The sequence below is a fragment of the Plasmodium vivax genome, chromosome 5, assembly GCF_000002415.2.
Source record: "Plasmodium vivax chromosome 5, whole genome shotgun sequence".
Lineage (NCBI taxonomy): Eukaryota > Apicomplexa > Aconoidasida > Haemosporida > Plasmodiidae > Plasmodium > Plasmodium vivax.
Genome location: NC_009910.1, coordinates 828,106 through 841,205, shown reverse-complemented (window position 1 = coordinate 841,205; position 13,100 = coordinate 828,106). Strand labels below are relative to the sequence as shown.

General features: G+C 38.0%; 4 protein-coding genes across 4 annotated transcripts; all 4 read left to right on the top strand.

Annotated features, from left to right (window-relative positions):
• Positions 1-494: 494 nt before the first annotated feature.
• PVX_089805 (RAD protein (Pv-fam-e)) lies at positions 495-2,004 on the top strand (the record flags this gene model as incomplete). Its single annotated transcript, XM_001615001.1, has 2 exons — positions 495-1,250; positions 1,372-2,004. The coding sequence occupies exons 1-2, from the start codon at positions 1,191-1,193 to the stop codon at positions 2,002-2,004; spliced, it is 693 nt and encodes a 230-aa protein (XP_001615051.1). The 5' UTR covers positions 495-1,190.
• A 1,441-nt stretch (positions 2,005-3,445) lies between these two features.
• On the top strand, positions 3,446-4,477 carry PVX_089800 (RAD protein (Pv-fam-e); the record flags this gene model as incomplete). The annotated part of the gene is made up of 2 exons (XM_001615000.1): positions 3,446-3,720; positions 3,851-4,477. The coding sequence occupies exons 1-2, from the start codon at positions 3,661-3,663 to the stop codon at positions 4,475-4,477; spliced, it is 687 nt and encodes a 228-aa protein (XP_001615050.1). The 5' UTR covers positions 3,446-3,660.
• A 2,795-nt stretch (positions 4,478-7,272) lies between these two features.
• Positions 7,273-8,355, top strand: PVX_089795 (RAD protein (Pv-fam-e); the record flags this gene model as incomplete). The annotated part of the gene is made up of 2 exons (XM_001614999.1): positions 7,273-7,369; positions 7,490-8,355. 2 exons carry the CDS (start codon positions 7,273-7,275, stop codon positions 8,353-8,355), a joined length of 963 nt encoding a protein of 320 aa, XP_001615049.1.
• Positions 8,356-11,277: 2,922 nt separating this feature from the next.
• Positions 11,278-12,544, top strand: PVX_089790 (RAD protein (Pv-fam-e); the record flags this gene model as incomplete). The annotated part of the gene is made up of 2 exons (XM_001614998.1): positions 11,278-11,361; positions 11,513-12,544. 2 exons carry the CDS (start codon positions 11,278-11,280, stop codon positions 12,542-12,544), a joined length of 1,116 nt encoding a protein of 371 aa, XP_001615048.1.
• Between the last annotated feature and the right edge of the window lie 556 nt (positions 12,545-13,100).

Below are 13,100 nucleotides of genomic sequence, written 5' to 3'. Positions count from 1 at the left end.
ATAACACCTATTGCCTTATTATTTCGTATTTAAGATAACGTTGAGATAGCTTAAAATGCGCATAAACAGCATAGCTGACGCATTTTCATTATCACGAATAGCACAAAAAATGGACGTTGTATTTTTTTTTTTTAAATAAATACCACGTTAAGCACACTACGATTAATATGATGGATGACCACAATGTTAGGGGTTTTAAAAATTTAAAATAATTCGTTTAATCATTTTTGATATTTTTACGATGAAATGTTTGCAAAATGTGAATGCATTGCAGCGTAGAAAAAAAAAATGTGAGAAACACCTGTAATTATACCAATAGGAATAAAAAGGGTGTTTTGTGGAAAAAAAAAAAAAAAAAAAAAAAAAAATTAAGCAAACACCACTGTCGAGAATTAAACGTTATAGAATTTTGAGTGAATCTATCACTTCGTATATAACATCCTTTGTAGAATGTAAAAAGGCACTTTTTTCCTACACAATTGTTTAATGAGTTTGTAACTCTGCATACAATACCCAGTGGAAAAAGAATAACTTTTTTTCAAAAAAAAAAGTAAATAATTTTTTTTTTATTTTAATATGTTCCCCTTATTTATCCTTGTTCTATAAGTGTAATTTTTTCGGAGGTATATAATTTAGCCATAAATAGTAAGCGAAAATCGTTTTGAATTATGCTTTACTAAGAGCGAAGTCTCATTTTAACATGCATAATAGGCCATTAATTTTTGTGAGATCGATCCGTTGTAGTGACATTAGTTACGTTGAGGTGCTCTAATTAGTGTTATTATCACTTTTTAATTTTACTGTTTTTTTTATTAATTTTACTTTTTTTTTTTATTAATTATTTATTAATTATTTATTAATTTAATTTTTACTGTGACTTATAGAACGGTTGGAATTTTATAGACCCTTAGAGTCTGCTGTTCATTTTGCAAAAATAGGTGCCCTCCTTCATTATTCATTTTTACGCATTTTCACCCCCTGCTGTTCCTTTTTTTGAGGGGAAACGCCTTTTCTCCCATTAATACCTTAAAAAGCTTATTGCAAAATTGAGCGTAAAGTTTTGCCTTGCACGAATTTACACTATTATAACATTGCTATAAAAAAGAGCGCAGAGCGCGTAGGCCTTGCCCTGAATAGTGTTACCCTTTTGATTTAAAAAAAAAAAAAATTCACCAAATTATAACTCCAAAATGTCGAGCGTGTCGAGATTAGCACACTTGTTGTTCGTTCTGTTGAACGTTGTATTAGTAGTAAGAAAAATTTTAGCGAAAAAAAATTTCCCTTTTTTTTTTTTCCCATTATATATCATTAGCCCCCTTTTGCATATTAATATACATATTCACCTTAAATAACTTTCTCACCTTTTAATAGAATGAAATGTACATGTCAAATGGCAGTTCTGAAAATCACTTACAGCTGGCAGTAGTATCCCCAAGACAGTTAGCTCAGGTAGCACCTTGCCAAGCAAGTAACAGTGCAGTGGAACAATTAAAAACTAACTTTAGAACATTGAGTTTACATAAGTTCCTTGATTATGTATCTAAAACAAAGGACTTTCCATTGTCATCCAAATTAATGGCTATAAGATTAACTATAAATGAAGTCACTTACTCATGGATAAACAAAAAAAATATAGATTTTGTGCTTCAGAGTTTCAATGAGCTACAAATTGCAGAATATAAAAACTTGTGTGATAGATTGTCAAAAAAGCTTAATGATTTGGCCTCTAAATGTGGAATGCCAGAGGCAGAGAAAACGAAATTGTGGAATGAATGTCAAGAGAAAATTTCCAAAGATATGAAAGCAGCTGATGATTGCTATAAAAAAACATGTGACGTATACGCGACCAAAAAAAGAACATCATCAGGAAAATTTCTTGATTATTTATATAAATATGTTAGTTCGTGGGTGACATCCATTGAGACAAATGAAAAAAAATGGATCGACACCTTTAATAAGCACTCATTAGATTTTAAAGCTGTGCCCAAAAAGGCAAAGGCGTAATTTGGCAGGAAGCGCTAGGAAGTGCTGGGAAGTGGCAAACGGTGACAGATAAAAGAATAATGACGGGCGAAAATAAGTAGAACAATTTTTTTTCAAAGCTAAAACCCACTACGTTCGAATGAGCTGAAAGGGATAAAACGGTATATTCATCAATTCTGAGGAGCGCAAAATGCGCTGAAAGAAAATAAAATATGAAAAAAAAAAAAGATATAAGCGATTCGTTAGTGGACTTTGTTTATGTGGATATACATTTCATCTGTCATATGGTGCCATGTTTTGCGGGTAGACTCGCGCAGAGCGATTGAATTGCTGCATTCAAAAAATGAGCACAGAGACTTCTCCATTCAAGTACGCTTTTCACATATATACGTGAACAATAATTTTTTTTTTTTTTTTTACTATCATTTAATTAATGGCAAAATATGCGTTCTGTTTTCTGTACGTAATTTTATTTAACACACTTATACTGTGTTTTTAAGTAAAATGTGCCGATTTTTTTTTTTTTTTTTTTTTCACTATTGCATATTCGGCAACGGCGAACGAATGTAAGTGTCATGTGCACTGTAAGAGCGCGTAAGCATACAAATGGCCAATTTTTACATCATTTTGTAAAATTGTTCTTTTATTTTTATCCTTATTTTGAAGCGTTAAAGAGATAATGGCCTGTAGCTTTCTACTTATTTTACTTTTTTTTAATTTACTTTTTTAAAATTACTTTCGGCTTAAATGGGCATTAAAAATGGGAAACCTCATGCGGTACATTTGTGCTCCATTCTTAGCCTATGCAAAATGGTGTTGCAATTTCTGCCTATTAAGGCAAATTATCAAAGGGTGATGTTTTTTCTTCTAAGAGAAAGCCAAATTAATACAATGCTGGGGGAATAAATGTTTTTCCCCCCAAGGGGCGCAAAAAAAGAAAAAAATATATTTAAAAAAAAAAAAGAATGGCATTACAAAGCTGCTAATAGATAAAAAGGCAACATCCCCTTGTTTAAATAAATCAAACAACCAAAAATAAATTTCATAGGACTGACTTCCCTGCTGTGTAGTGGCTAGTTGCAACGTTTGACAGATTAAGTAGCAAGAGAGAAGAGCTATGTAAATAAATTTTTTTTCACTTAAAAAAGGGTAAAAAATGGTTATACTTGTTCAGGACTGACCGTTCCATCTGGTTCTTTCTACTGCGATTTTCTGTTGGCAGAAACTTCGACTGTTCGCTTGGATGGTGAAACTGTTCAGGTGCATAATTAAAACTGTGCAGTTGAATCGGACTGCAATTGCGGGGTTGCTCATCGGAGGCAGTTGTAGTTGCTTGTTCTGCGCTAATTTTATTGTTATTTTATTATTTTATTTTTTTTTTTTTTCACTCTTATCGGATTTTTTTTTACCTTCAGCTTGCGAATTACACGCCCCTCCTCGAATTGTAATTTTTTTTTTTTTTCGTGTGCAATATATCTATCATCCTTGCAGCGTTATAGAAATGTAAGCGTGCCCCCTCTTTTCGCTTAATACAACATGCCTCACAAATAGTGTTCCTTTTTTTTTTTTTTTTTTAAACAACTGGTAACATTCTTTTTTTCATTAAAATGTGTTACAGTGAAAATTCGCTCAAATGTCCCGCTTACTTATGAGGCTATCGAAAGGGAGAGCCTCAAGATGTTCGTCAGGGCCAGGGCCGCATTTTCCCTGTTCGTTCTGTCTAGCGCCACGTTAGCGGTAAAGCGCCACCCTGAATGTGTAAATGTATGCACATGTATATACACATATATATGCACATATATATACATTCGTACGAAGCAGCCCATTTTTGCGCCCCCACATTTTGTGTAACCCCTAAAAACCGTAGACCTGTTCTGCCTTTCCAAATGGCCACATGGTGCGTCCGCTGGCGGTGGGAGCCCCCGCGAGGAAACTAGCCGAATTGGCTCACGGCACAAAAAAAAGGGATCCAAGCAGCGCGAAGCGGTGTAGTAAGCGGGCTGCGCACGAACACACAGCTGAAGCATTATCTATCGATTCGGATGACGATGATTTTGCCTCATCAGAAATAAGCAAATTAGAATCGTTAATAGAATCTAACAGTTTCAAATTATTTATAAAAAATAAGTCCATGAATACACAGCTTAGGGATTACAATGGTATATTAAGTGATAACCGCAACGAAATGATGAAAAAATTGGCAAAGAAACTGACCACATTGGCGTCACGGCATGGCTTCCCAGAAAAGGAAAAGGAGAAATTGTTGAATGAATGCAAAGAGGCAACTAACCATGCCTTTAAATTATTGGAGGATTATTATAAAATTGTTCTTAACAGATATTCTAACAGATGTATAGCACTTCGCAAGAATTTTCAAGTGGACCTATGGACCTACGTGCTACTCTGGGAAAAGGCAATATTAAACAAGGAGAGGAAGTGGTGCGATACGTTTACACGGAGGGTAAGCAAGTATAAAAAGGGGGCCCCCAAATGAAGGGCGCCTAGTTTGTGGGGGGGGACCAACTGACGATTGGGCCTAACAATGGGCAAGAATTTACTGGAAGATTCGTTGAAGGCAAGTCTCCCAGAAGAGTTGGCATAAAGATGCAAACGATTTGTCAAGGGGGCAAAAAAATAAATAAAATAAAAATAGTATAAAGATAACACTTCTACACCCCAATCGCGGAAATGATAAAGGCATCATCCAATTTATTTCGAATCACCTCACTTGCGAAATGCTCCCCCCTTTTTTTTTTTTATCACAGGGAGTACCTTAAATGACAGCATTGTTATTTGTTCCTGAAGAAATTAAAAATTTTATATTCTTCAGGTCTTCCCCCTGCTTAACGTTTTTCTTTCTCTCAAAAGAGTTGCATCATTTGTACTTTTGCTTTATTTTTTTTTTGCCACTCGAGTGACCACTCTCTGCACACCCATGTAAGGCTGTCTCTGTAAACTCATTACACGTGGCCGCTACCCATCGATGCTGTTACTATACCAAAGAACGGTGCCTTTTTAGCAAGCAAACGTAAAGTTAGGGGAGGGAAGTTATTTGCCTCTTATCAAAGTGGCAAAACGTCACCACCCTCAGTTGGGGAGATCTCACGAGGGGTGCTTACCCTAATTGTTTGCTTCCTACCTGTGGCATATTATATATAAAATCACTTTTCAGATTCCCTTTCGAAATGGGAAATATTATGCTGACCAGTGAAAAGGAGAAATGTAAAGCTGATTCATTTGCGTTAAATTCTGGGGAAAGAACAACCATTTGGGGGATATAACATTCTAGTAGCGTGTAAAACTGCTTGGAGGAAAAGGGAAACTTTTCCCAAGTAGCGTTGTGCCTGCCACGTTGGCTGCATAGTTGTCATTTTATTTGTGCTAACAGGGCAGATAAGGCGAAACGATAGTCACAAAAATAAGTAGATAAATAAATATATATATATATATATAATGTTTGAAGTGCTCCATTTGGGAAGCCCCCCACTCGAAGCGCAATACACTACAATGCAGAACCTCACAGGAATACCATCATAGGCGTAGTTGTAAAAAAAAAAGGGGCCGCTTCACATTTGATCTCCGCGAAGGAACCATCCAATCTGCAAAGTTACAACCTCATTCGCGAACCGCAAGACAGAATGTGATGGAGATAGGAGAAGCGTCTGGGAATTGTTATTCAACACAAATTGGTGACAGCAACGCAATTTTTGCCATCTCCTTACCCATCTGTGTAACACCAAAATGTTAATCACTTTTTCGTTTACTATAAGATCTGTTCGCGTAATAGGTGGCCAATTATTTATGTCAATTTGGATTTCACCTAATTAAAAAAAAAAAAAAAATTCTTTAGAGGGACATTTGCCTATAAGGAGTAACACACAAATGGGGTTCCTTCGGGCGGCCCATCGAAATGGCAATTTGCGCAATTTCTTCCATCCGTTTGAAGTTAATGAGTTGGAAGCGCCGTACCTTGTACCTCAGTTACTTTCTCCGCGGGCAGCATGCGCAACAGGTGTGCATGTAGAAAAATCGTGCGTCCCCATGGTTACTTGGGCGGATTAAAATGTAAAAAAATATCTTTCCACTTTTTCTCTAAGAATTTTTTTTTCACCCATTAAAACAAAAATTTTTTTAAAATTGCGAATATATAACATTGAAGAGGAAAGAAAAAAATGCGCGCTTTGAAAACGCCTTTTTAAAAGCAGAGCGCACACATAATCTATTTTTTCTTACCAAAGAACGATTGCAAGGTGATTAATTCTATTTGGCACTAAAATTGAGATGCAATTCTTATTGTGCATATTCACATATTAACACAAAATGGAAAAATATTGTTTGCGACGAAGGGTGAACCACCTATGAAATTGTAACGGCATAAGATGCAGTACTGCTTAGAGCGAAATTCGCGCGGCGACAATTTTTTTGCAACAGAACGGATGCTCAGAGGAAAAAGTTACCCCTTCCATCATGCTGTGTAATTTGCCCCTCTAACGGGTGTAACCTTTTCCCGAAAGAAAACATTCGCTGAGGGGGGCAAAAAAAAAACGAGTGAATCACTCAGCCGCTATCAACGTTAAAAATGCACACCATTTCATTTATGTAGATGAATAACTTTAAATGATCTTTCGCGTGGCTCCTTCTTTACGGGGAGGAACGGTGTGAGGTTTCCGCGAAAGGAAACGCTTCCCTCTAACGCAAAGGACTCACTTTGGCGATTTCTGCCGGCCCAGTTTTACGAAAAGGTGTACCCCCTATAAGCGAGCGCCTCGCACCATCACGTAGGGGTAAAACGCGCACAGGAAATTGTTGGTGAGTTATGCAAAAAGGCTGCACTCCGGTTTTGTTTGCCCACCTGTTGCGTCATATGTGATTGGTCCGTCTGGAGTAACCATTAGTTGGGTCCTCTGTCACTCTGTCCTGTCAGTGGTATGCTCCCTCGTCCGGTGTACTTTTTACTTATTCACATAAATACAACCGTTTTGCATCGCCCTGGTTGATGAGTAATTACCCCCCTTTTAGGCGAAAAGGAGGCAGCCATTTGATTTACCCAAAAAAAAGATATTAGTAGAATTATTTTTTTTATTTTATTAATACGTCACATTTATATGTTTTTCTACCTGCCTACTCCAGTTGATCCTCTTTTGCGATTCTTTATCTAGTCCAAATAGTGTAAGCCTCTCCCCCTTATTGCGCCAAAAAATATAGCCCCTTTTTAGAAGCACTATTATTGTAAAAATGCATGCAATAGGAAGGCAGTTATTTTACCGCCCAACATAGTCTGCAGGAAGAATGGCAGCTATGAGTAACATCAAGACGTTCTATGCAGCAGCGATTGTCTCCCTGGGGTTGCACGTTCTGTTGAGTCTAATCCTGCAGGTAAAAATGTGTGACGATTGGCGAGGATTATTTTTTTTTCCACCTAGCAGTACACATATTTTTCTTACACACTTAAGTTTAATCTGAGCACATCCTGTACCACTTTAATTAACAAACTGCAGAATATAAGTAGCATGTCTATGGGAAGGTCATCTCCACAGCCGGTCTACGCAGTCTACGCCGCCTCCACTGCCATTTTCACTTCCACTGGCTCCCCCAAGACGACTAGATGAGGCGTCATCTCCCCGTTGCGGCAACCACACCACAAGGACGACACTGAAGGACTGTGCGAAGAAAGAGAAGGACCACGCCACACTGCCATACATGTGCCAGAGACAAAGCCTATTATCAATACTGCTGCTGCAAATGTTTGAAGCTAAGTATTACTCAAATAGGTTTAAGCTGCTGACCAAAAATGACGTGCTTATTCAGTTCGAGCTCTGCAATAGCTTTCTAACAGACGTATACGAAAAGGTGATGGAAAAATTGGCATTCCAGCTGAATAAACTAGCAAAAAAGTACTACTACCCCGAGAGAGAAAAGGCCCTACTGTGGAATAGATGCAAAGAAGGCATTCAGAAGAGCTTCAAAGAGGTAGACGAGTATTACGATATATATTCTGAATACTACATGCACAAACGTGTAATATTTGGGGTGAGCTTTAACAGAGTTTTGCAAAGGTACATCAAAATGTGGAAGGACGTTTTGCAAAAAAATGAAGATTTGTGGAATGACACCTTCGCGCAGAGCGTGGAGGAGTACAAGGCGAAAGATAAGCAGATGAAGAAGGAGCAGCTGGAGAGCGGAACCAAGGTGGAGCGAAAGGGTGTGGCGGAAAAGGGGGAGGCAAAAAAGGGAGCGGCGAAAAAGGGGGAAGCAAAAAAGGGGGAGGCGAAAAAGGGGGAAGCAAAAAAGGGGGAGGCGAAAAAGGGGGAAGCAAAAAAGGGGGAGACAAAAAAGGGGGAGGCGAAAAAGGGGGAGGCGAAAAATAACTAAACGGAATTTCATTAACGCCAATACGTAACCCTTCCTACTGACGAGTAAATGGCGAAACTGCGATTTTCTCAATTTAGACGAGTAAACATCCTCTCAGGGGAATTAAAAAAAAAAAAAGTGGCCTTCCTATCTGCACAAATGGCCGCGTGACGGACACCCTACAATAAAGTTCGCCCTACGTGAGCCACGTCATGAGAATCGTCTTCCCAGCATTGCAGCTTCGTCAGAAGTATCTACCTTTGATGCGTAAAATGTCTCTTTTTTCCTTTTCATTTGTTTCGCTTAAATCACCTTTTAAGCATTCCCTACGCCGGAAGTGCCTATTGGGGGGCAATTTCATTCTGGTTGTTATGCATTTGTTTTTGTCTTTGTCATAGCCTTTGTTTTTTTTTTTTTGTAATTCTTTCTTTGGCGCATTTAAAAATTCAGTGAGCACTCCTTTTATGCAACTTTGTTAATCATGTAAATTTTGTGCCCTTCGAAAAGGGCGAAAAATTGATATAAAAAAAGAGTAATTCCTTTAAGTTGCAAGCGGAGGTCTTTTCCCCCTAAATGCGCCTTATCATGGGCATCTCCCCCCCTTGCCACTTCCAAAAAATATGCATAAACAGGCACACACGTTATTTTATTTTTTAAATGAGAAGTAGGCATCTGCCCGGTTAACGCGTCATAATTTCTGCACATTCGCGTTAGCAAGAATAAATTACTTCCCCGAAAAGGGCACACAAATTTGCATACATACTCATGGGACGACGGAACTTCCATAATATGGCAGCCGATTAATATGTGTAATCCTCCATTAAGGAAACTCCTTGGAGGTAATGTGAAAGGAACAGTAGCATGCCTGCAGAGCGAATATTTTATAAGCAGGCAGTCCTATGCAACTTCGTGGGAAAAAGGATACGCGAACGTAGAGGGGGCTCTCTCACGAGCAAAAATATGAATTTTAAAACTTCTAATTGGGGGAGTAAATTTTTCTTCATAACAAAAAAGGGGGGAAATAACTCATTTGGTAAGTTAGCATACGTTGCGATATGGTATTTATTTGTTTATTTTATGATTGCCTCTTCGGGTATTTCACTTCTTTTTTTTTCGAAAAATGCACACAGATGAAGAGGGAAATAATGGAATGTTAACATAATTTTCATGCAACTGCAGTTAGCACATCATTTGTTATTTGCTTCCCATTGTGAGGCAAATTGGATTTTCAAAAAAAAAAAAAAAGGCACAGCATGTTCATCAAAAAAGGAGAAGAGCTGATATGTCATTCAGGAAGGAACCTTTTCACTGCCTTCCAAACCGCTTACTCTTTTGGAGAAGGACAGGTTGGCATTTCTTTGCTCCGTTTAATTGGACAAGGGTATAAGCGGTGGGGAAGTCACTTGTATAATACGTATATGCGTACATACCTACCTACACACATGCGTACAATGTTGATGCCTTCCCGCGTGGCGCCATACGCATAGCCCTGCCTTCGTGGGAACCACCCATTTCGACGCGGCGATGATTCACGTTTCTCCTCTTAAACCATAGCTGCAAAAGGGAAAGGTAATTTTGCGCTTCACCTTTTCATACGTTTTTCCCTGAACGGAGGTCCCCTCCATTTCCAGCCCCTTCGCGCATTCGCTTATTCGTAATATTTGCGCGAGTTATATATTTCCATTTGCACAAAGGGAAAGAAAAAAAAAAAAAAAAAAAGCTTATCTGGGAGTGGCCCCATAATTTTGCTCAAGCCGCGAATGACTGCTACATTTTTTTGAAGAAATGCATATGCCATGTTGTATCACGCATCGCGCACCTCGCACCTCGTCCGTTTTATTTAATTGTGCGAAATGCTTTCCCCGTTGAAACGTCGGCCAACGTTGTAGGCGACACCATGCCTTATAGCGCACTGCATATTTTCCCCGTACAACTTTTTTCCAATCTTGTGAGAAAAAAAAAAGATAAAATGCGGTGGAAATTATTCAACAGAGGAACTCCTCCCCAAAGCTGCTAACATGTAAGTGCAAAAATTTCTTTACAAATTAATAAACGTATTAATTCAGGTAAATGCCGGTTGGCGAGCGTACATACTAGCGCCACACCTCTGTTTATATTTCATTTTTAAAATGCATTTTCCAAAATGTGGGATATGATGAATTTCCTATAATCCTAATTTGCAACCCCACCACGTCGTATTTTTGGTATACGCGTTGCCGCAAAAAAAAAGGAGAAAAGGAATAATTCTTCTTATAAAAGGGAAATCCTTCCCATTTTAATTTATTCCATTCAGTTACAATATTTTTTTTTTTTTTTTTTTGAATGTACCATTTTACTGACCCTTACAGGGGAACAACATCACCATTGCGCAAATGGTAAAAACCTTTGGAGCTGCATATTGCGGAATATGTCGAATGGGGAAGTATCTCCGCCGACTGATTCTTAAAAAAGATAAAAAAAAAGTGCTCTTCCGACATATCTACATTTTACTGCTTCTTTTTAAGTGTTGCTAGATTGTACTTTTTGCTTCATCATTTAGCTTTTTTTTTTTTTTTTTTTTAACAATTCACTTATGATGTTAAGCGTTTTACTTACATTTTAAGAGTGAAATGTTTTAATTTTTTAATCAAATTTGTTTCGTAACATTGTGATACATCAACTTTGCATCTTCATTAACGACGTATAAGAGGTGGTACCCTCTCGCCTACAAAAAGAGCGCCAAAGGAAAAGAAAAAAAATGATACTTTTTTTTTCTTTTAACAAGTAAAGAAGTATTTTTTTCCGCATAGAAAAGTACAAAATATGGCATAAATTTGTTTCCTTCTTCATGCCAAGGGACACTGCAAATATATTTTTTTTTTTTAAACTTTCAGTGCACATAAAATATAAATTTTAAAGCAGCCTCTACTAAATGAAGAGGTTACATTTTCCCCTTCTCCAAAAATGTTACAAGTGAATTATTTCTGGCGGGTGAATGTGTCCAAAGTGATTTCCCTTTTTTTCCTGCCACTATGGATCGCCTTATTGGTAAGTTTGAGCCATTTTTATAAACACTAAAGGGGAGAACTCGTTGACGGTGTAAAGTAGTACCTCCTTTAAGCGTACATAAAAATGTGCGTATTTTTACTTAATCGGATATTTCTTTTTTTTTTTTTTTTTTTTCCTTCCCCTTTTGCAGAAGACTAACTTTGTTCTGTACGAACGTGCAACGCTGAAGGCAGGTGTGGGGGCCCCCCCGAGAGAATTATCAACCCTATCCGAAATTGTACAGCACTATTACCCAGAGGCTCAACTGAAGGGGGGAAGTAAAGCAAACAAGAGGGAGGTTGCGGCGATAGTACAAGAAATGAAATCATTGGAAAAATCAAGAAGCACTCTGAAACGTAAAGTCTCAGGTAAAAAAATAATAATGCATAGCTTTAACCTTTATACGCAGTTTTTAACAAAAATAAGAAAAAAAATGATGAACAATTTATCAGACCAGTTATCGCAGCTAGCTTCCCAAAACCGAATGCCCGAAAAGGATAAAAAGAAATTATGGGAAGAATGCCAAACTGCAATAGATAAAGAATTTGAATATGTGAAAAATTCCTATGCTATGGTTGGTGACATTTATGCCAAAGCTGAGTTGATACTTGGAATAGGCTACTCAGATTTGCTGAGCAGATACCTTAAAGTGTGGAAAAGCGTCTTATATAGCAGTGAAAAGAAGTGGAGTGAGGCGTTAGTTGAAAGAACGAAAAAAGGTAAATACTCCGCAGGAACGGAGAAGTCGGATTTGAAGAGCGGCGCCAAGGGGGAGGAGAAGGGGAAAGCACCAGATAAGGGGAAAGCACCAGATAAGGGGAAAGCACCAGATAAGGGAAAAACACCAGATAAGGGGAAAGCACCAGATAAGGGAAAAACACCCGATAAGGGAAAAACACCCGATAAGGGAAAAACACCCGATAAGGGAAAAACACCCGATAAGGGAAAAACACCCGATAAGGGAAAAACACCAGATAAGGGAAAAGCACCAGATAAGGGAAAAGCACCAGATAAGGGAAAAACACCCGATAAGGGAAAAACACCCGATAAGGGAAAAACACCAGATAAGGGAAAAGCACCAGATAAGGGAAAAACACCCGATAAGGGAAAAACGCCCGATAAGGGAAAAGCCCCCGATAAGGGAAAAGCCCCCGATAAGGGGAAAGGGAAGGGGAAGAAGTAAGCCTATAACTACTGCCCACATGCCACCATGAAACACAGTGAATTGGCGCGTTAATTAGACGAACGAAATAGTAAAATAAACGTGCCCTCGTGGGAAAAGCAAAGCGAAAGTTCCTCTACAACGTGCAAGCAGCAAAGTGGTAGATGCAAGAAAATTTATTCCGCAGTGCGGTAGAAGAGTACCCTGCGTCTTGCTCCCCACCACAGGGGTGTCGTATAAGATATACCCACGCTTTTATTTGTGCTTCAAAAGTTTTGCATCATTACTTGGGCGTATATTTTTTTTTTTGTTAACTTATTTCCAGTGTCAGAAGCGTTTCACTCTTTTTTGTTACAATTCAGTTCGTTATTAGTTGTCCTTTTTTTTTTTTTTTTTTTTTTTTTTTTGTTGTAATTTGTTGCGTTTGTAATAAATCCAATGCGTACGGTTTATATCGCCGATAGAAGAGGCCACTTTTTGATTTTCCATAAATGCAGAATTGAGCCAATTAATGCAGTTTATTTTGTAAAATAAGAAAACTTTGTCTCAATTTTGAAAAACAAAAATGAGAAAAAAA